Source organism: Pantherophis guttatus, chromosome 4 (genome assembly GCF_059756535.1).
Source record: "Pantherophis guttatus breed Tessera chromosome 4, ASM5975653v1, whole genome shotgun sequence".
NCBI classification, from domain to species: domain Eukaryota; kingdom Metazoa; phylum Chordata; class Lepidosauria; order Squamata; family Colubridae; genus Pantherophis; species Pantherophis guttatus.
The window spans coordinates 24,530,769-24,554,485 of NC_142066.1; the positions used below are offsets into that span (position 1 = coordinate 24,530,769).

The window sequence follows — 23,717 nt, forward strand, 5'->3', positions numbered from 1 at the left end:
AGCTGGTGTTCAGGCCTCTGATGCGCATGAGTGCAATTCAGGGGACCCAGCTGGTCTTCAGAGCTTTCCTGTGCATGCACAGATGGTGCGATTGTGCACGCAGCGCACGGAGGAAGCCACATGAAAGCCGTGTGCATGTAGATAGTGCGATTGCACACGCAGCGCACGGGGATGCACGTGAAAGCCATGTGCGTGTACAGATGGTACGATTGTACACAGCACACGGTGGAGGAGCCGCACGTTAGCGCAGATAGCATGCAAGCGCGCACCTGTTCAGTACTCTGTGAGTAAAAGATTTGCCACCCCTGGACTATTTGAATGCTATTTTCATATGCTTTAGAGCTACAGTATATCCAGCCTGTTCACATGCTAAAAGCTGGGTGGGTGTGGGTGGGTGAGTTAAGGAGTAAAGAAGGCTGAAGCAGTTGCAAATATTTCACTACACCCATTTCTCTTCTTTGAAACCAGGTTGTCTAGTGGGGAAGAAAACTGGCTGAACTCATGGGGGCATTTGGTGTCTAGAAAAAATGCTTAGCTACAATTTTTGTACCTCTGGTCTAAGTGAACAGCATGGAACATCTTCTATAGCTTCAGAACGCTTGTTGTGCATTCAGGAATGAAGAGCATGTTTAATCAGCTGAAATTTTGGATAAAACTGCTCTCTGCTAAATCAAGGTCTTTAGGTCTTATTTGGTCTTCATGTCCAACTAGCCCTGAATTGCCTAAAGTAACTCTATTTTTACGACCTGATTCTTTTGGTGAATTGAGCTGTGGTTATGGATTAACCTAGTTTTATGAATTCAAATGAACCCAATGTGAACAATGTGACAGAGTGAAAATGTTGCCTTCTTCCAGGAACTTTTTCACTTCTTCAGTCTGAAATTTCTTGCTATCTTCCATCCAACTTCTAACCAGACATTATTTTATATTAGCTTTTCAGAATCAGCCAATGTCATTTAGATGGTTGCCTTGAGGGGCCCGTGACATGGACTTGTAACTTGTTAACTAACATACTTTGTATTTTAATTGGACTTATTTTTCTCTCTTTTAAAATGGAGATAAGGGTTGATCATTACAGATTGGAATGTAGGAAAACTTTTTATCCTGGTGCTGTATGAATTGATTGATAGTGTATCAACCCACAAGGCATCCCTGACCTGCTCTCAAATTGCCATAGACAAGGGAGATGGGAAAGCGAACCTTGCAGCTGCATCAAGGAGCTGCTATCTCAGTCAAAACAAGGCACATTCCAACTAATGACGCATATTAGGGGGAAGGAGAAACAGGGTCAGTGTCAGGCCTGGGAGCCATCTTTTTCGTTGGATCTTCAGGCCTGCCACGTTTACTGCTGTGGGAAACTGGGAGAGGGGATTGTATGGAGCCAGGGTGAGATATATAGTCATAATAACATTCCTTTCTCAGAAAGTCAAGGACATCTTGCCCTGCATCTGGGCGCCTGGAATTGGGAGCATCCCCAGTTGGGACAGTGCTTAGATTGGACTACGTGATGGATATGTGGTTGATGGGCAGGAACTTGAACTTTCCTTTGGGTGGGGAAAACCTGGAATCTTTCAGATTTGGGTTTCTCCAAACTCAAGAGCTTCCTAGTTTTATTTCGTTGGGGGTGTTACTTGGAACCCTGACAGCAAGAATCAAAGCGCAAATTAACTGAGATCACATTTGGCTCCATCTGGTCCAGCGTGAAGCTCCTAATAAATAACTGGATTTCTTTTGAAGCTTGGCTTCAGGCTCATGATTTAATTAGGGCATCTGTCAGAATCCTGACAGCAACCTTGCAGCTGCATTAAGGAGCTAGTATCTCAGTCAAAACAAGGCACATTCCCACTGATATGCAGCTGAGGTTGTCTCGACAGAAACATTACCTCAGTTTTCATCTAGCTACAAGTGGGGGGGGGTAGAACATTTGAACGCCATGGTAGAGTAGTACCTGAGGTGTTACATGAACTATCAGCAGTCCAATTGGGCTCTTGCCTTTCGCCGACGTCACGTACAATAATGCTGTCCACAGTAGCATGGGGTTAACTCCATTCAAAATAGTGGACTTTGTCCCAATGCCTATTGGGAGATCCTACTTTATCAGAGTATAATAAATTGCTTTTAAATGATCTTCCAACTTGGTTACTTATTGGAAAAGGTAAATTGAGGCAGAACCTAGGGTCAGATTTGGCCATCACCCTCTCAGCTATCCCTAAAGGTCCAAAAATGGAGTTTTATGACTGAGCTCACCCAGGGCCTGCGAAATGTGGCCTACCTATTCCAGAATTTGAGAAATGAGAGGTCATTTAAAAACTAGCGTTGACAAAATATGTTCCATGCATGCAAAAAATGTTGGTTTTAAGAAACACCCACTTTTTCTTTTAGGACAAAAAAAACCACTACAGATTTCTGAATGAGGAATAAGAGTTTATAAGCTATGAAAATTACAATGTAAAATTAGACACTTATAAAACCATAGATATAAAAATGCTAGAATGTTATTGCTAAATCAAATAATACTACACTTTCACTAGCTACTACTGCCTTAACCTTTTATGAATGAATGTCTTCATTCGTGATGTGTGAATGATTTCACACATGAAAAACCTCCACTGAGAACTTAGATGCATTTTAGAAATTATGCAACTATACCTTATGGGTCAAATTGAATGGATACAATGACATCTCTTCAGGCAAATCCACATTTGGTGAATGACTTCCTAATGCCACATACATTTGCCAAATAATGCACACAAGTGTTTCTTGTCTATGTGGATTGTCGATGTGGACTGTCACAATTTCTGGATCGTAGTGTTTCAAACACACTTGGAGAAAATATACCGGTGTACACTTGAAATTTGGCCAATCTTAAGAAGTGGAAGACCGAAGGACAAAAATGCATTCACATCATGAATTCTGTCTCTTTAGTAAGCAGTCTACAGTTCTTATTCCTTTCTAAAATGTTAGAAAGCATTATTATTTTTATTCTCTAGTTGTAACTGCACCACTAATATCTGTGAGGACTGTATGACATCACACATGTCATGGTGCTTTACATGCAGCCCTAGACTTTATGCAGGTAGTCCTTGACTTATGTCCACAACTGAACCCAAAATTCCTGTTGCTAAGCAAGACAGTTGTTAAGTAAATTTTGCCCCATTTTATGACATTTCTTGCCACAGCTGTTGAGTGAATCACTGCAGTTGTTAAATTAGCAGCACAATTGTTAAGTGAACCTGGCTGCCCCATTGACTTTGCTTATCAGAAGATAGCAAAAAGTGATCTTGACACATGACTCCAGGAAACAGCATTGTCAGTAAATAAAGTCAGTTGTCAAGCATCTGAATGTTGATCATGTGACCATGGAGATGTTTGCAACAGTTGTAAGTGTGAAAAACAGTCACCGTTTGGTGCCATTGTGATTTTGAATGGTCACTAAATGAATAGTTGTATGTCAAGGCCTACCTATACTAGAGTGTGAAACTTCTGTCATAAATCAAGGACTACCTGGATGCAAATAATTTGAATGATGCAGTTGGTGCAAATGACATAATTACAGCATGACACTATAAACGTAGCTCCTAAACATGCTACACATTCATTTGGCTGGAATTATCCCTTAGGAGATACCATAAGCAAGCTTCATTTTGCCTGTTATTATCCAACAAACTATAGCTTTGCACATTTCCCCTGGGATCCTTCAACCCCTGAGCAAAGGCCAGATGTTGGTCTGCCTTGTTTGCCTTTCTCTACCAATTAGTCTTTGCAGTGGGCATAAATGGGGCATCTTTGAGGTGGCAACTGAATCAAAGCAGGAAACCTTCCTGTTATAAGTGGGTTAGTGGGGTATTTTTTTACATTATACAAGACTCCTGACTTTTCTAATTACCCCAACCCCAAGTTTTCAGCAACAGAAATAACTATAGGGGAAAAATTCTCCTCAGAATATAAAGCCTGGTGTCTCAGGTACACAGAATCCAGAAGCATTTGTAGAGAGGTCAAGACAATCAAGATGGTCACGCTGAACCCACGTGATGGCAGCCCTGCATATTTTTTACATGCCTCTATAGAAAGAGTCTTTAGAGCAGGGTGAGCAACTATCGTTCCTTTATGACCTGTAGACTTCAACTCTCAGAATTCCTGCATGCCTGGCTCGGGAATTCTGGGAGTTGAAGTCCACGGGTCATGAAGGGACCATAGTTGCCCATTCCTGCTTTAAAGCAAAGGTTAACCATTTCAATTGGGAGGCTTAATTCCAGGCCTTATTTGATCCTTCACATCAAAGTTCAATCTGTTTTCTCTGCTGGCAAAACAGCATTGGGTTTGTCATCCGCAAACCGAGAACATAGAATACATAGAACATAGAATTGGAAGGGATCTTGGAGGTCTTCTAGTCCAACCCCCTGCTCAAACAGGAGAACTTATGCCAGTAATGGCGAACCTTTTTAGAAACAAGGGCCAAAACCGGAATGTGCACGCGCCAGAAAACCGGAAACCCAAAGACCACTGGCCTGTGCTCATATGCAGGCCAGCCACCTGATCTTTGGATTTCCGGCATGCGTGAAAACCAGCTGGCCACACGCGTGTGCATGCCGGAAATCAGAAGAGCAGCTGGCGATGGTGTGCGTGCCCACAGAGAGGGCTCTGCATGCCACCTCACACACATGCCATAGGTTTGCCATCATGGCCCTCTACCATTCCAGACAAATGGCTATCCGTAACAAAGACATATCTTGCATGCCTTTTCCAGGTTTTTTTTTTTTTTAACCCTCTGGTACCCTAAACTTTAGCATTATTAAATTGTGCAACTTGCTCTTTTCCCAAAATTTGTTGCAAAATTTGGCTTCGGAATGGATATAAAATTTAGCCTTGCTTTTAAATTACAGGCTGCTCTTTCATGCTGAAAAACTAGGCTAGAAGATAGAATTTTAGAAAGATTTTGACCTTCCTAACGTGTGCTTTAAAACAGACCTTTATTTTTACTGTCTCGTATTCCCAATATATAAATCACACTTCTACATAAGTAAGGTAAACAGCTTTTCTTATTTCTGCAAGTCTACATGATTTCTTTTGGTCGTAGGCCTCCCTTCCCACAGCCATATTTCATTCCCATGCATGCATAAAACATGAATGCTTCATGTAAACAGTGTTGTCACAAGGGGGCAGAAGGAAGTACTATAGCAATCACATGTTGCAGGCAGGTGGTTTGGACCCATATTTAGCTAACATTATGTCATGTTCTCCCACATAGATCCATCTATCAGAAGAAATGGGAAGGACAGGCCTGAAGCTTCAAATTAAACCTCAGAGGGTGGGGTAGGCTGCAAAGCTGGTTCCTTCGTACGGGTCCGCTTCAAGGAGGGACCTTCTAACAAGAAAGACTCCTCCATTTCAGAGGTTCGTTTTTTCACATCTGTGGTGGGTTCCAAACAAGTTGCTTTGTCCGTGGCCTGGAAGACAAGCAAAGAAAGCTCTTAACCTGTGTCTCTCAAGCTTGGCAACTCTGCGCTGACTTCAACTACAACTACACTAATTATGACCTCAATTGAGCCCAAACTTTCTGTTGTTAAGTGAAACATTTGTTAAGTGAGTTTTGCTCCATTTTACGACCTTCCTTGCCCCAGTTGTAGATGAAATCACTGCCGTTGTTATGTTAAGTGAATCTGGTTTTCCCATTGACTTTGCTTGTCAGAAGTTTGCAAAAGGTGATCCCAGGACACTGCAACCGTCATAAATATGAGTCTGTTGTCAAGCATCTGAATTTTGATCAGGTGACTATAAGGATGTTGCAATGGCCGTAAGTGTCAAAACCGGTCATAAGTCACTTTTTCCAGTGCTGTTGTAACTTCAAATAGTCACCAAATGAATTGTTGTAAGTCGAGGATTACCTGTACCAGAATTTCCCAGCCAGTCATCAAGTTTCCCAGAGTTTAGTACCCTAATCTTAACACTCAACTCCAATGGTGGGCTGAATCTGTGAGTGTGCGCTTTGCACGCGTGCACTGGCTTCACGCACGTGCGCCTAATGTGCTTGCATGCAGCGTGCAATTTGAAACTCAGCTGCTTACCTTCTAAGTCAGCCCCGGTAAGTAGAACAGCAGAGGCGCAGAAATCAGCTGTGCTACATGAATCAGCTGAGCCAGAGAGAAGGAAATATAGGACAGGAGAGGGCGGGAGAGGCTGAGCGGGCCCAGCCACTGGCTGTAACTACCGATTCGCCCGAACCAGTCCAAACCAGCTGAATCCCACCCCTGCTCAACTCACTATCAAGGTTTCAAGTAATGAACCCAAACAATCCAGCAACTCTTGAGACTTTCGGCTTTCTCAAAGAACTGCTTTACTATGGCCTTTCGGCATTTTTGAAATGCCAAATCAGCTCTGGCTATTTCCCACTCTTTTAGTATAGTTAAAGAATAGACAGCTCCCTTCCTCCTTGTCACAAGTCACATTGTCCAATTAGGTGTCCTGGCGTCTCCTTGGTAACCTCTTCCAGTCTCTGGTCAGCACCCGTTGGGACGGCCTTGGTTCCCACAAGATAGTAAGTTGTTGATGTCTGGTCTAACATTCCAAAGCTCGCTCCATCCACCACCCCACCCCAAAGTGCGTCAAGCTGAAAAACAGAGAAAATGGCTCCGAAAGGCCCAATCCATTTCAAAGTTGACAGTCACCTTCTATCTCAGATTTTCCAGCCTAAACATGTCTCTTAGATAAAGGGGAAAACCAAAACATTGTACTTAAAATCTGATTCCACATTTGTGCATCTCAAATATTCAGAAATTCTGCTTTGGAAATTCTGTGCGAAGGGATTCTCTTTTTTTTTTTTTTTTACAGGAAAACAAGATAAATCCTGAACCTGCAATTCTGGGCCATGGGAGTACAGATAGTCCTCAATTTATAACCATTTGTTTAGTGACTATTCACTAAGAGCCATGGTGACGGAGTGGTTAGAAGGGAGTACTGCAAGGCTAACTCACTGCTCACTCCAGGAGTTTGATCCTGATCAGCTCAAGGTTGACTCAGCCTTCTATCCTTCCGAGGTCAGTGAAATGAGAATCCAGATTGTTGAGGACAATATGCTGACTCTGTAAACTGCTTAGAGAGAGCTGGAAAGCAGTATATAAGTCTAAGCACTATTGCTATTGCTATTTAAAGTTACAACAGGGCTGAAAAAAGTGACGTATGACTGTTTTTCATACTTGCACCTTCCCCATGGACACGTGATCAGAATTCAAATGCTTGGCAAACAGCATGCATTTATGACAGTTCCAGTGTCCCAGGGTCATATGATCCCCTTTTGTGACCTTCAGATAAGCGAAGCCAATGGGGAAGCCCAGTTCACTTCACAACCATCTTGCTGTCTTAACAACTATAGTGATTCGCTTAACAACCGTGGCAAGAAAGATCATAAAATGGGGCAAAAGTCACTTGCTTAAGCAAAGTTGGGCTCAATTCAGGGGTGAAATCCAGCAGGTTCTGACAGATTCTAGAGAACCGGTAGCGGAAATTTTGAGCAGTTTGGAGAACCGGCAAATACCATCTCTGGCTGGTCCCAGAGTGGGGTGGGAATGGAGATTTGTAGTAAACTTCCCCTGAAGTGGGGAGGGAACGGAGATTTTGCAGTATCCTTCCCCTGGAGTGGGGTGGGAATGGAGATTTTGCAGTAACCTTCTCCTGCCATGCCCACCAAGCCACACCCACCAAGCCACACCACACCACACCACACCTACCAAGCCACACCCACAGAACCGGTAGTAAAAAAAATTGGATTTCACCAGTGGCTCAATTATGTCATAAACTGAGGGCTATCCATAAGCATGTAAGCATGTTTTATTAAATTCAAGAGGGCGTTAAAAAGTTTTAAAGCTCCAAAGTGATAGATCTCATTGACCATTTTTAAATATATATTTTTTCTTTTTTAAAAAATAGTTTTTAATTGTTAAAATTTTAGGATACAAAATAAAGTAAGAAAATCGTTAAGACAAAACAAAGAGCACTGTATTTGGAAGACACCTGATCAGGGATGGAGATTGCTTAATTGTGAGTAGAAATTTCTGATAGCATTTTGTTCATAATAATTTCCTCATTTTCACACATAAAAAAAAGGATGGGGCTTTGTTTGCATGGTGATGGCCATCTTGAATTTTTTGACTTCCTGCCCCCTCCCCCAGAATTCTCAGCTTTTTTCCACAATCAGCACAGTTACCTGGAAATCAGACGTCTTGTGATCTGGTTCTTCTTTGCTAAGTTTGGGAGGGTCATCGGTTCCCTCAAGAAGGAGCACCCCAGAATCTGTACGCAGAAAAGGAATCAATCAAAAACAGGCAAATCCCGGCAGATTTTCTGAAAAAATGTTGCCTTTCTTTCTCCTGTCCTTACGAACATCCATCCTCAAAATTTACTTTTTGTAGATTTGGGGGAAGAGATTTATGCTAAGGTTCAAAACTGAAAATTTAGCTAATCAATAGAAAAGTTGGATAGGATAACACAGCGAGAAAGAAAAGCTTAAATATAGCTGTGGTACAATATAGAATTTTATTAGAGCATAATTGCAGTTCTCGCTAAGTGTTAAAAATTGCAAGAACTTCTGGAGGAAAGGAAAATGAGTTACAAGTCGTCAACTTATGACTAGAGATGGTATTCAGCCGGTTTGGACTGGTTCGTCCGAACTGGTAGCGGAAATCGCAGGTGGGCCTGTCCACCCACCCACCCCAGCTCTGTATAGGCACGTTTTTGAGGCTCGGCGCATACGCGGAAGGCACACACATGAGCAAAGCGCATATGCGGAAGGCCAGGCGCATGCATGGAAGGCAGGCACGTACGCAAACCAGGCGCGCGTGTGCAGGAAGCAAGCGTACACGCCAGTGGTGGGTTTCAAATTTTTTTACTACTGGTTCTGTGGGCGTGGCTTTACTTGGTGGGCGCAGCTTGGTGGGCATGGCAGGGGAAGGATACTATAAAATCTCCATTCCCACCCCACTCCAGGGGAAGGATACTGTAAAATCTCTATTCCCTCCCTAATCCAGGGGAAGGTTACTGCAAAATCCCCATTTCCTCCCAATCAGCTGGGAGGCAGAAAATAGATGGGGGAGGGGCCAGTCAGCATTTTTACTACCGGTTCTCTGAACTACTCAAAATTTCCGCTACCGGTTCTCCAGAACTGGTCAGAACCTGCTGAAACCCACCTCTGGTGCACGCGCACGGCGAACTGGTAGTACATAATACCAGTAGTACATCGCTGCTTACAGCCATTCACATACTGGCTATTCCAAGTTACAATGGCACTGAAAAAAGTGACTTAAGGCTACTCCTCACACTTTTCAGAGCAATGTTTCTCAACCTCGGCCACTTGAAGATGTGCGGACTTCAACTCCCAGAATTCCCCAGCGAGCATTGCTGGCTGGGGAATTCTGGGAGTTGAAGTCCGCATATCTTCAAGTGGTTGAGGTTGAGAAACACTGCTTTAGAGGGTCTGTGTGGTCACATGATCCAAACTCAGGTGCTTAGCAACCAGCATGTATTTACAAGGGTTGCAGGTCATGTGATCATCATTTGTGACCTTCCCAACTGGCCTCTGACAAGCAAAGTCAATAAAGAAAGCTAGATTCGCTTAACGACCACAGCAAACATGGTTGTAAAATTGGGCGTGCCTCACTGAACAATTTTGATGGGAGTTCCAGGCTCAATTACAGTCAAATGTCAATGAATACCAGCACACAGAAAAGCCCCAATTTCCCAAAGCATCATATTAGGAAGTTTTCTGGGCCTTCTGCATATAGAATTCCAGAGACAGGCAAACAAGGGCACAAATTTTAGAAGCAAATAATCCTTTTTACCTAAAGCTAAAGACAGCAATGGAAAATTAGTCAGACCAGAGATTTAAAAAATGGAGAAATGGATATGAAAAGATCAGAATTTGCTGAAATAGCAAAGATAACTACTGGGTTAGAGGGAAAAAAACAACGAAGACTCTTTTTTAAAGACTGGAAACCATCTAGCAATTTTCTGTGAAAGGAGAAAACAAAATGATTTGATGATTTATGACTTCGAAGATGGAAAAAATGTGGATTTTAAGTGCCGGGACTGAAGGAATTTGTATAGCATCCAAGAAGGAAGAAGAGAGGTGATAAGATTGTAAAGATCTATTGAAAAGAAGGTCGGAGGTTATTCCATTTCATACCTTTTCTTTTTTCTTTTTCCTTTTAATTATCCACTTTTAAAAATGGCTTCTTTCTCTTTCTTTAGATATTTTTTTTGCTTTAGGTACAATTCTCAATACAAATAAAATTATTTTTAAAAAGGGACCAGGGATCCAATAAACAAGGGACAAGAATAAAACATGGTTGAACACAGAGTTCGAACCACAGCAAGGAAAACAGCTGAGGTGAGGGTTGAAAAGTTGTTTTTGAGAGGGAGGACACTAAGTAAGCCAAACTGAGCCATCACTACCCCCAGATTCCTGGGTTTGGAGTCTATTCCCCTGCTAGCCTCATTTGGAAAAGCAGGGACATCAGCCTGGTGACCAAACGTAGTGTGTTCCCTGTAGCTACCTATGGTTGTGAAAGTTCGGCCTTAAAAAAGCAAGACGGGAAGAAAATCAACTTTCCGTATTTTTGGGAGTATAAGACTCATGTTAGTTTTTGTGATGGAATACAAGAAAAAAAAATTCTGCCTCTGCCTACTAGCATCCAATGGTATTCACCTGGCTAGCTTCCTTGCAGCAAATAGCAAACAACCTGGTCAGCTTCAGCACATTACCGCAGCCTGATTCAGCACGAGCAGCTGATTGGCAGGTGGATTGGCCTCCTGGAATACCACCAATCAGCTGTTCCAGGCTGCGAGGATCGCCAGAACCCATCTCCGCCTCCGCAGGAGGCTTCCACATGTCACATTTTTGGCCTCCGCAAGTTGCGTTTTTGCGCATGCCCCATCTTCACCATCGCCACCACCACCAATCCCCGCCACCTGGAATTAGCCAAAAATGCAACGCACGGAGGCCAAAAACGGGGCATGCGGAGACAGAAAATGCGACGCAAGGAGGCCGAAAATGGCTGAAGGGTGGGGGCCAGAGAGTGGGCAGGGCTTTGGTAACGTTCGGTGAATAAGATGCACCGCAATTTTCACCCACTTTTGGGGGGAGGAAATATGTCTTTTGGAGACATATTTGAGCACAAATATTTGAGCTATGGTGCTGGAGAAGACTCCTGGATATTCCTTGGACAGCAAAAGTGACTAATAAGGAAATATTGGAGTGTATAACACACCAGGCATGTCAATAGAAGGCCAAATCATGAAACTGATCTCACTTACTTTGCCCACGTCATAAAGGGGAATTCCCTAGAGAAAGCAATTTTATTTGGAAGAGTTAAGGGTAAAAGGAAACCAGGCCATCAAGGAAGATGGTGGCTGGATTACCATCAAAGCTAATACCAGAACGAGCATAGAAAACTCAAAGAACTGGTGCAAGATTGGAAGACATGGAGAGACCTGGCCCACAGAATTGTCAAGAGTTGAACATGATTGAAAAGATAATAACCTCATCTATCCTCCAGACCTCAGCCTTATGGATCTTCAAAGCATGATTCTAACAGTAACAGAGCTGGAAGGGACCTTGGAGGTCATCTAGTCCAACCTCCTGCTCACGCAGGAGACCTGTACTAGGGATTTGAACTGCCGACCTGCCAACCTTTCTGATTGACCAGCTTAGTGTCTTAGCCACTGAGCCACCTAGTCAGGCCCTAGTCTGCTTGGGGCGGGATGACTGCTATCAGTGCGTGCAGGCAGGGAGTCCTGGGGGCTTGCTGGATCAGCCAGGATGGATCACTAGCTTCAATCTTGGTCAAATTATCCGGACTACAGGTAGTCCTCGATTTACAACAGTTCATTGAGTGACTGTTCAAAGTTACAACAGCACTGAAAAAAGTTACTTATGACCGTTTTTCATAGTTAACAACCATTGCAGTGTCCTCATAACCATGTGATCAACATTTGGATTCTTGGCAACTGGTTCATATTTATGACCTTTGCTGCGTACCGAGGTCATGTGATCCCCTTTTGTGACCTTCTGAACAAGCAAGGTCAATGGGGAAGTCAGTTTCACTTAACAACCAGATTACTCACTTATCAACAGCAGCGATTCACTTAACAATTGAGGCAAGAAAAGTCATAAAATGGGGCAAAAGACATTTAACAAATGTCTCACTTAACAACAGAAATGTTGGCCTCAATTGTGGTCGTAAATCGAGGACTATCGGTGTTGTATATTTGCCTTGCAAATATAGAGTCCACACAAGAAGCACACCCAGAAGTACTAGCTCTAACTTTATTGTACGGTTACTGTCATGGTTCCGACTAACGAATCCAAGCCAATCAGAACTCTGAGACTAGAGACTTCCCCAAAGAACTTCTCTATTAGATATATCATATCGGCATGATCAAATGCAAAACCAACTCAAAGTATTTCCTGCTGTTTCAGTGAGAGAAATGGTATGAATGATTGGAGGAGAGAGATAAAAGGAAGGGAAAAATTAAATAATGGTCGAAATAGGAGCTGAAGTATAATTGCTAATATGAGGAAACAAAAACTGTGGAAATAGAAGTGGGTACATGGGTATTGTTATGTATATATCTAAATAAATAAATATTAGACGTATATGTATAAAAGATATAGTAGAAATAAGGGAGGAAAAAGTATATAAGTATGAAATTTTTGACTGATGCGAAACTGTTGAAACAGAAAAAGTGTTAAAGCTTTCTTTTTGTTTTAAAGAAACATTTAATAAAAAAAAAAGAAATAACTCCTTTCCCAACAGTCTCAGGTCACGTTGACCTTGGTTCTCATGAGAAAGATCTGTGTTGTGTCTAGCAAAGCATTCCATCCTCCTTCCCCCCGCCCCACACTGTGGCAACTGAGGAATAGAAAAATGGCTTCTGCCAGGTTTGATTTGAAGCTGACAGTTACATTAACAGAATCTTGAAAGTCTGAGTCAAAAAGTCAAAAAGAGGGCTTTGAAAATATTTACAGACTCCTCGCATCCTGGACATAAACTGTTTCAACTCCTACCCTCAAAATGACGCTATAGAGCACTGCCCAACAGAACAACTAGACAGAAGAACAGTTTTTTCCCGAATGCCATTACGCTGCTAAACAAATAATTCCCTCAACACTGTCATACTATTTACTAAATCTGCACTACTATTAATCTACTCATCGTTCCCACCACCCATCTCCTTCCATTTATGACTATATGACTGTAACTTTGTTGCTTGTATCCTTGCGATTTATATTGATTATTTCCTAGTATGATTTGATTGCTTATTTGTACCCTATGACTATCATTAAGTGTTGTACCTTATGATTCTTGATAAATGTATCTTTTCTTTTATGTACACTGAGAGCATATGCACCAAGACAAATTCCTTTGTGTCTAATCGCACTTGGCCAATAAAAAAATCTATTCTATTCTATTCTATTCTATTCTATTCTATTCTATTCTATTCTATTCTATTCTATTCTATTCTATTCTATTCTATAGCTCTCCCCTCTCGCCTTTACAATGAAAGTAACTAGGGAGGGTCCCTTCTGAGACATTTTCCACAGTCCCATTTATTCCGCAGACCCAGCTGCCTGAAATCTAACATTTGCATGGTTCTTTCTCCTGTCTCCCAAAGCTATTAGACTCTACTTTAGGGTTTCTCAGTCTGGGCAACTTGAAGATGTGTGGACTTCAATTCCCAGAATTCCCCAGCCTGGAGAATTTTGGGAGTTGAAGTCAAACAAATCCTCAAACTTGCAAAGGCTGAGAAACTCTCCTCCTCCTCCTCTCCCTCTCATTCCTCTCCTCCTCCTTCTCCTCCTCCTCCACTTCTTCCTCCTCCTCCTCCTTCTCCAATAAATCGAGCAAGACCATAACACAAGACAACATGGGCTGTTGCTTAATGCCACGAGATCTCTCCCCAGATGAACCTACCTCCCTCTTGCCCCAAAAGAGGGGGCTGCAAGTCTTCGGTCTTCAGATCTCCTAAGGGGGTGGGAGTCACCGTCTGGCTTCGATCCGGGGTAGGTGTGGGGCTGGTGTCACCTCCTTTCAGCAGGGACGTCTCCGAAAGCGAACTCTGGTTGCTATTCTCATCTGGTGGAAAACAGAAACAGGGCCATAAAGAACTGTATCTGGAAACTGGGAAAGTTTTTTTGATCACTGCATGGAGACTCCAGGTCCAGTGGCCGTGTACATTGATGTCTTATGAGGGCCTGATGGAACCAAGAGGTGGAATGAGAAAAGGTGAAGCTCTGTTCCCAGCAGCTATGCCCAGGTGAGGCAAATTGTAGTTTAGAGGGCATTCAAAAAAGCCAAAGGTTTTATAGAACCATAAAGCAGGAATGTACAGGTAGTCCTTGACTTACAGCCAAAATTTCTGTTGCTAAGGAATACGGTTGCTATGTGAGTTCTGCCCAATTTTACTTCCTTTTTTTTTGTCAACATTGGCAAGCAAATCACTGCGTTGTCAAGTGAATCATGCTATTGTTAAATGTCAGACCTGCCCCAGTTTGCTCTCCCAGGAAAGTAAAACTCATGAAGCAAAGAGACTTTTACTGAAAGAAACTGGTTGCAGCAAAGTCAGGCAGAGTCAGGTGCTTCCGTGCAAAATAAATAAAACTATTTTTTACAACTCCAAATCTCTCCCCCTCAGTCAATGCGACGCCAATATGATGTTTTGAGAAACTCTGTGATGTGAAACTGATAACATTGCGTCCTCGATCTTGGATATCCTGGTATAAGCCAGTTTGGTGATATGGTCTACTTCCATTATCACTTCTCCCTCCCCATTTCCCACCATTAGATAATACACAGGTGTGGATTGCCCCAAATGCCTCCCTACCTCCCTTCCCCTTTGATGGCAGGAACCCAGCAAGGCGCCTGGCCAAAGATGAAGATCCTGACAGTTAAGCAAATCTGGATTTCCCCATTGACTTGACTTGTCGGAAGCCAGCTGGCAAGGTCGCAAATGACTGTCTAATGACCCCAGGTCACTGCAGCCATTGTAAATAAGTGCCAGTTGCCAAATACCTGAATTGATCATGTGACCATGGGGATCGTGCAATCATCATAAGTACAGGTTCTAAATTACTTTTTTTTTGTGCCATTGTACCTTTGAACGGTCACTAAACAAATGGTTGTAAGACGAGGACTACCTATATCAGGGATCTGCAACCTTAAACACTCAGAGCCATTTGGACTCGTTTCCCACAGAAAAGAAAACAGTAGGGGCCACAAAACCCTTCCCATGCCTGACTATTTCTTGAGTGGCCACAAAACTAGCATTTGTAGTTCAGTGGTGGGTTTCAAATTTTTTACTACCAGTGCTATGGGTGTGGTTTGGTGAGCATGGCATGGCTTGGTGGGCGTGGCTTGGTGGGTGTTGCATGGGAAGGATGCTGTAAAATCTCCATTCCCTTCCCAATCCAGGGGAAGGTTACTGCAAAATCCCCATTTCCTCCCAATCAGCTGGGACTCGGAAAGCAGAGAATAGATGGGGGCAGGGGCAGTCAGAATTTTTACTACCGGTTCTCAGAACTACTCAAAATTTCCGCTACCGGTTCTCCAGAACTGGTCAGAACCTGCTGAAACCCAACTCTGATGTAGTTGAATTAAACATTCTGTTTTCTTCTGAAACTTTTTTCTTTTCTTGGATTTATCCATGGTTGGCCTACCGGGGGCTGAAAAGCTCAATCAATTGTTTACTGGCGGGTGTCACACATTGGCGGTTGTAATGCATATTTTATTTTATTTTATTTTATTTTATTTTTAAATTTATATACCGCCCTTCTCCTGAAGGACTCAGGGCGGTGAACAGCCAAAGGTAAAAATACAAAATACAAAATTTAAAAGCAATTTAAAGTAAATTAAATAATTTGGCCCAACAGTTTAAATACCCCATTAAAATTCAGATTAAAATTAAACAATTTAAAAATTTAAAAATTAGGCCAGCCCGGCTTGGTGAAATAAGAAAGTCTTTAGAGCCCGGTGAAAAGTTCGTAAGTCCAGGATCATCCGTATCTCCGGGGGGGAGCTCATTCCAGAGGGCAGGTGCTCCCACAGAGAAAGCTCTCCCCCTGGGGGCCACTAGGCCACCAGTTTGACCGACGGCACCCCGAGGAGCCCCTCTCTGTGGGAGCATACTGGCTGGTGGGAGGCTCTTGGCGGCAGAAGGCAGTCTCGTAGATATCCAGGTCCTAAGCCATGGAGCGCTCTAAAGGTGGTAACCAACACCTTGAATCGCACCTGAAAGACCACCGGAAGCCAGTGCAGCTCGCGCAGGAGAGGTGTTACATGGGAGCGCCATGACGCTCCCATAATCATCCGTGCGGCTGCATTCTGGACCAGGTGAAGCCTCTGGGTGCTCTTCAAGGGGAGCCCCATGTAAATATTACAGTAGTCCAGGCGGGAAGTGACGAGGGCATGAGTGACCGTGCGCAAGGCATCCTGATCCAGAAAGGGACACAACTAGCGAATCAGGTGAACCTGATAGAAAACCCCGCTGGCCACGGCCATCATATGTTCTTCTAAGGACAGCCGTGCATCCAGGAGGACGCCCAAGTTGCAAGCCCTCTCCGCAGGGGCCAATGACTCGCCCCCAATAGTCAGAGATGGCAACAACTGACTATATCAGGACGCCGGAAACCACAGCCACTCGGTCTTGGATGGGTTGAGCTTGAGCCTGTTTCTCCCCATCCAGAGCCACACGGCCTCCAGACACCAGGACATCACGTCAAGGGCATCATTGGGATGGTCCGGGGTGGAGATGTACAGCTGAGTGTCATCAGCGTACTGATGGTACTGCACCCTGAAACCACGGATGATCTCATCCAGCGGCTTCACATAAATGTTGAACAACAGGGGTGAGAGGACCGACCCCTGTGGCACCCCACATATAAGGCGCCTCGAGGTCGACCTCTGACCCCCCGTCAACACAAACTGCGACCGGTCAGAGAGGAAGGAGGAGAACCACCGCAACACAGTGCCCCCCACCCCTAACCCCTCCAACCGGCATAGCATGATGCCATGGTCGATGGTATCAAAAGCTGCTGAGAGTTCTAATAGGACCAGGACAGAGGAACAACCTCTGTCCTGAGTCCTCCAGAGATCATCAACCAATGCGACCAATGCCGTTTCCGTGCTGTACCTAGGTCTGAAGCCCGACTGGAACAGATCAAGATAAACCGCTTCATCCAGGTACTGGGGAAACTGTCGCACAACCACACTCTCAACAACCTTCACCACGAAGCGGATAATCTGTTATTTTCGTTAATTGGTCCGGTCCCATCACCTGGCTCTGCAAAAGGCAGAGTTCTCCCGACGCCTGGAGCCAGGGAGGGCTTCTTGAGGAGGGGCCTCACCACCGCCTCTTTCAAGGCGGCGGGAAAGTAACCCTCACTCAAAGAAGCGTTGATAATCCTCTGGAGCCAACCTCATGTAACCTCCCGGGAAGCCAGCACCAACCAGGAGGGATACGGGTCCAATAAACATATGGCTGCGCTAAGTCTACCCAGAATCCTGTCCATGTCTTCAGGGGTCACTGGATCAAACTCTTCCCAGATAACACTCTCAAGACCTGCATCCATCACCCCACCTGCATCTACCCAGTCAGAGTCCATATTTTGAGTGACAGGGAGCCGCAGCGGAGGGATGAAAGAGCCACATGCGGCTCCAGAGCCGCAGGTTGCTGACCTCTGACCTATATCATAGAGGTCAGCTGGCTAAGAAATTCTGGGAGTTGAAAGCCACACCTCCTAGAGGTGTGTTTGAGAAACACTGGGCTAAAGCATCTCTAATACTGTAGAGCAGAGGTCTCCAACCCCCAGTCCATGGACTAGTCTGCAGCACGCCATTCAAAGTTACGACAACACTGAAAAAGTGACTTCTGATTGTTTTCCACACTTACAACCATTGCAGCATTCCCATAATCACGTGATCAAAATTCAGATGCTTGGCAACTGTTCATATTTATGACGGTTGCAGTGTCCCGAGGTCATTTTGTGATCTTTTAACAAGCAAAGTCGATGGGAAAGCCAGATTCACTTAACAACTATATTGCTAACTTAACATCTGCACTTAACAACTGTGGTAAGAAAGGTCACAAAATGGGTCAAAACTCACTTAACAATTGTCTCATTTAGCAAATTTTGGGCTCTATTGTGGTTGTAAGTCAAGGACCATCTGTATCCTGTGTAGGGAGGGCCCAAGATGCCAGATTTTACAAGGCCCTTGTAAAATAATACTGTTCCCCCGAAAATAAGACCCAACTGGAAAATAAGCCCTAGCATGATTTTTCAGGATGCTTGTAATATAAGCCTACCCCAAAAATAAGCCCCAGTTAAGATCATGAACCAGACAGAGATGTTTAGTACTGTATTTTCCCCAAAATAAGACCTAATCAGAAAATAAGCCATAATGCATCTTTTGGAGCAAACATTAATTTAACACCCAGTCTTATTTTGGGGGAAACACAGTAGAAAATATTCTTTTCTTTTCCCTTTCATGTCCCAAAATGTACCATTCAGGTCAAACATGAGCAGAGCAGGATTGCTTCGAGAAAACCTTCTCTCTTTGGTGGGCTGTTGCTCTTTGCTACTTCCCAGTTGTCTTTTTTCCTGCAACAGAAGAGAGGGAAACAAATAAGTGAAACTAAAAGTACTAAAGCCCCTCATGAGAAACCAGGCAGCCTCTTTCTCACCTCATCCCGAGGGTCCATAATAGGCACCCACTTGTAGATCCGTAAAGAGGTGTCTCCCACCGTCACCCAACGCTTTTCCCTAGAAAGAGAAAAATGGGAACGCTTGCATGAATTCTCCACTTGTGACTTTTGGAGGTGTTGGACTAAAAAAGTAAAATCTTCTCTGAACTTAGATTTTTTTAAAAGGTAAAGATTTCCCCCTGGGGGGGAGGGGGTGATGCTCATTTCTGTTTCTAGCCAAAGGATCCAGAGTTGTCCTAAGACACTCCCAGTGTCATGTGGCCAGCATGACTATACACTGAGGTGCACAGAACACTGTTACTTTTCCACCAAAGTGGTACCTGTTTATCTACTCCCATTTGCATGGTTTCGAACTGCTAAGCGAGCAGGAGCTGTGGCAAGAATGGACCTCATCCCATCACACAGTGATGGGACCTTGAATTGCCAACTTTCCGGTCAACAAATCCAGCATCTTAACTGCTAGCTGCTGATAAATTTATGGATGCAACCCAGGGGTGGGTTCTACTTACCTTTACTACCAGTTTGCAACAGGATGCGCAGATCGCTGGTGACGACATCCGGAGCAGTGGGTGGGGCCTCCCCCCAGTTTTACTACCGGTTTTTGCAAACCGGTCCAAACCAGGGGCAACCCACCACTGATGCAACCATATAGTACTCTCAGAATGAAGTATTTCTTCTACTTTTGCCTTCTTGCAGAAAGTTTTTCTCCCAATTTTCCAGACTAGCCTAGATTCCTGTGATTTTCTAGTGGAGTCCTATTCATTCACTAACCAAGTATAACCATGTTTAGCTTCTGGACCTATACAGAGTATTGCAATTTCTTTGAGGTGTTATAAAATATTATCCTAATGTTATGTGGCTTTCCCAACAGTATTTAATCCCCTTCCATCTATCTTGATTTTCCAATATCTTTCTGACAATCTAAGGATAGTCTGGGAAGATATCTTTCCAGGGAGAAAATGAACCTGATCAACACTCTGTGTTAATGTTTTTCAAACTTGGCAACTTGGAGACATATGGACTTCAACTCCCAGAATTCCCCGGCCAGCCTACTAGGGACTGAAGGCTAAAACATGAAGACCGGTTGCAGGAACTAAATATGTCTTGTAGCTTCATAAAGAGGAGGAATAAGGGTGACATGATAGCAGTGTTCCAATATCTAAGGGGCTGCCAAAAACAAGAAGAGGTCAACCTATTCTTCAAAGCACTTGAAGGCAGGACAAGAAGCAATGGATGGAAACTGATCGAGGAGAGATGCAACCTAGAACTAAGGATGAATTTCCTGATCTTGAGAACAATTGATCAGTGGGACGGCTTGCCTCCAGAAGTTGTGGGTGCTCCATCATCGGAGGTTTTTAAGAAGAGATTGGACAGCCATTTTCTGAAATGGTTTCTGAAATGCTTCAGCAGAAGATTGGATTAGAAGACCTCTAAGGTCCCTTCCAACTCTCTTATTCTGGGAGTTGAAATTCATGTCTTCGAGCTACCAAGGGTGAAAAACACTGCTGTATATCAGCACCACTTCATGGCCTATCCTCTTCTTCCTTTAGCTTTCTTTCCTCTCTCTCTTCTCCCTGGCAACCTATATGTGTCTTCATAGGTCACGTGAAATCATGACAAAGCTGAAGATCACATTTAGCAGAAAGCAGAATCAAACCATTTTGATAATTTCAGATTCAATAGAAACAAAAAAAGCAGCCAGACTATAATCTCCCATACCGGAAAAGCCACCGGCTTTCAAACTGTTAAGTGGCTGCAGCCTCTGGTGTGACGATTTGATGAGGAAAGGGGAAGGATTAGGCAAGACAAAATTACCCAATATATAACATCAGGCACTCGGATCAGCTGCTCTGGTGGAAAAGGGAGAAAGTGAAACCATTTCCAGAAATCCCTTCCAGGACACAGGAACATTTGGCCAGCTCATCTGGGGTGCAACTATCGTATCCCACCTTCCTGGGCAGATAGCACTGAGATCAAAGCCATAGAAAAACACCTGATGATCCAAATTGCTTTCAGCAAGCCTTCCAAACTATCTAGATTAGTGTTTTAACACCCTTGGCAGGTGGACATCATCTCCCAGAATTCCCCAGCCAGCATGGCCAGTAAAATTGCCATGGTTGAGAAACACTGATCTACACATGCTACACATGTGCACAGAAGTACACATGCTGTGCAGACGTGGTGGAAAGACCCATAATCAGTGGTAGGTTGCTTCTGGTTCTCTCCGGTTCTTACAAACCGGTAGTAAAAGCGGCGGGAGGCTCCGCCCACTCACCTGGACATCATAATGGATGATCTGTGCACGCGCGGAAGCGCACGCGCGAAGCAAGCACACGCATACGCTCCTGTTGCAAACCGGTAGTAAAGATAATAGAACCCACCCAGTGGTGGGTTGCCCGCGGTTCGCACCGGTTCTATAGAACCGGTAGTAAAACTGGTGGGAGGCTCCACCCACCAACCCCGACGTCATCAGAACACTTCTGTGCAGGTGCAGAAGCTTCTGCACCTGCGCAGAAGAGTGCACATGTGCACGAGCAAAGCAAGCGTGCACATGCGACCCTATTGCGAACCGGTAGTAAAGGTAAATAGAATCCACCCCTGAACCCACCCCTGCCCATAATCAACACCCCAAAACCAGGAGTTGCTTCCCTCCAAAACAGGCCTTCGTGGTACCCTCCAAATGTTTTGAGATCACCCATCCTGTGCCAGTCTGGAACCCTCCTAAACACAGTCAGATCTGCATGGGGCAACCTGTGGCTTTCTCACCTAAGTTCTCCCCACCGGTAACCCCCCCCCCCCCCCCCCGGCATCCCCAAATTGTGCTCACCATCTCCGGACATGCTCAATAGCAGCCATCACTTTCTTGATGTCATCTTTTGCCCGGCTCCTCGTCTCGGCTCGAATGGCACGTCCTGACATGAGATCAGAAGTTTGGAGAGTTGGAAAGCTGCAATGGATGGAGTGGGCAGACAATCGGGAGCTTTCTCTCTGAGCTGTTAGTTCTGAGTTGTGCTCTTTTGTTCTCTTTATCCCATTTCTCTCCCTCTTTCTTTCTTTGATTGGTTTCTCTGCACCCCCTATCTTCTTTTGCTCACAGTGATGATTGGATGCTGGAAAGATTATGAATGCACACCCCTTTGCTCTTAATCCATCAAATTTTGCCCGCCACTTGTCTCTGTTGTGCCATCCATCAATCTTCCTGCATCAGTTTATTCCAGTTCTTGTTTTTTCCCCTCTGCTCTTGTTTTCTAATGTGTTTTTTTCCCCCCTTCTCTCTATCTCTATCTTTCTTATCTCAGCCCTCATATACTTCTTCCCTCTGTTGGGTCTCCACCATTCTTCCTGTCTCTGTTCGGCTTCTTTAGCTATTCTCCTTTTGCCCGAAAAAAGGAAGAGGAGAAAGGAGGGGGTAAAAAAAAAAAAAACGGAAAAAAAGCAGTTCGCAAACGGAAGAACTATAATATAGTTCTTTCAGGTTGCTTTTTTTTAAAAAAAAAAAATAGATATTTCAAACTTCGTGAGCGCCCTCTAGTGACTGGGAGAACTGGAAAGTGTACAGAGGAACACAAAGTTGGTCTGGTGTGTTGAGAAATGGTGGGAAGTTAGCAAAACAGGAGAACAATCAGAATTAAAAAAAATGTAAATCAATGCAAGGAGATTATTTTACATTATAATCTTCCTTGGGGATCCAAAGAGATGACGCACCGATATTTGAGCTGCATGCTTTATGGGAAAATTTACTATGGGTATTAAATTATGTTTATTACAACAGAATGAGCAATGAGCAATACATCAAAATAATTCAGTGGTCTTACCATCCAAGGGTGGGGAGGATCTTCTTTGAGCAAACCTGTACATTATTATTTTAAAGTCAAAATAATAAAATGATTGCTTGTTATACATATCTAGCCAGGTGTCCCTGACTATTTTTTTTTTTTAGAAAAACAAGAAAGAAGAAAATAAGAAAGAAGGATAACCAAGGCAAGTTAGCCTATAACTTGGAAGTTGGCCTGAAGTTTATCTGATGCTATTCTAGTCATTTCCTACTCTCTTTTGGTCAAAAACATCCAACCTTTGTTAGTTTGAGGATCTCCCACCAATACTGGGTAGGTCCAGGGCCAAATCTGGAAAGCTACAGTTACTTGGCTTGACTTACAATCACAACTGAACCCCAAATCTCTGATGCTAAGCAAGACAGTTATTAAGCAATAATAATAAACAGTTATATCGTCACCGCTACCAGCTCGGGAGAACCGGGCCAAACTGGGAGGAACCCACCACTGAGTAACACGGTTGTAAAGTGAATCTGTTTTCCCCATTAACTTTGCTTGTCAGAAAGTTGCAAAAGGGGATCACATAACCCAGGGACACTGCCACTTGTCATAAATGTGAGTCAGTAGCCAAGCATCTGAATTTTGATCATGTGTCCATGGGGATGCTGCAACGATCATAACTTTGAAAAACAGTCATAAGTCAGCACTTTTTTCACTGCTGTTGTAGCTTTGAAGGGTCACTAAGCGAGCTGTTGTAAGTTGAGGACTACCTGTATATCTAAGGGAGAAATTGAATGTGATGCTGAAATCCTCAATTCTTCAATTTGGGACAGTCTTAGGTTCAAAATAATTCAGCTAAACTCTTAGATGAACTTCCTCACTAAGAAAATCCCTCTGAATGTGTGAAATGTACATCAGAGCAGACATATGCAAGATGACAACATTAAATTGGGTTCTGACCAGGGGTGGGTTGCTCTCGGTTTGGTCCGGTTCTACAGAGGAATTATTGAGTCTGTCATCTGCACCTCTATAACTATCTGATTTGGTTCTGCAACCCAGAAAGACAGACACAGACTTCAGAGGATTATTACAACTGCAGAAAAAATAATTGCTACCAACCTGCCTTCCATTGAGGACCTGTATACTGCACAAGTCAAAAAGAGGGCTGTGAAAATATTTACAGACCCCCTCACA

General features: G+C 43.8%; 1 protein-coding gene across 1 annotated transcript; it reads right to left on the reverse strand.

Annotated features, from left to right (window-relative positions):
* Positions 1-2,403: 2,403 nt before the first annotated feature.
* On the reverse strand, positions 2,404-22,252 carry BCL7C (BAF chromatin remodeling complex subunit BCL7C). Its single transcript, XM_034419843.3, has 6 exons — positions 21,578-22,252; positions 18,730-18,808; positions 18,550-18,646; positions 13,965-14,126; positions 8,201-8,286; positions 2,404-5,447 (listed from the first exon to the last, which is right to left on the reverse strand). Exons 1-6 carry the CDS (start codon positions 21,667-21,669, stop codon positions 5,295-5,297), a joined length of 669 nt encoding a protein of 222 aa, XP_034275734.2. The 5' UTR covers positions 21,670-22,252; the 3' UTR covers positions 2,404-5,294.
* Between the last annotated feature and the right edge of the window lie 1,465 nt (positions 22,253-23,717).

Excerpts from the sequence above, each read along its gene's own strand:
- BCL7C (XM_034419843.3), bottom strand. The coding sequence starts at position 21,669 with ATGTCAGGACGTGCCATTCGAGCCGAGACGAGGAGCCGGGCAAAAGAT. Across the intron at positions 18,809-21,577 it reads ATTGAGCATGTCCGGAGATG|GGAAAAGCGTTGGGTGACGG; the intron begins GTGAGCACAATT and ends TTCTCTTTCTAG. Across the intron at positions 18,647-18,729 it reads TTATGGACCCTCGGGATGAG|GAAAAAAGACAACTGGGAAG; the intron begins GTGAGAAAGAGG and ends CTTCTGTTGCAG.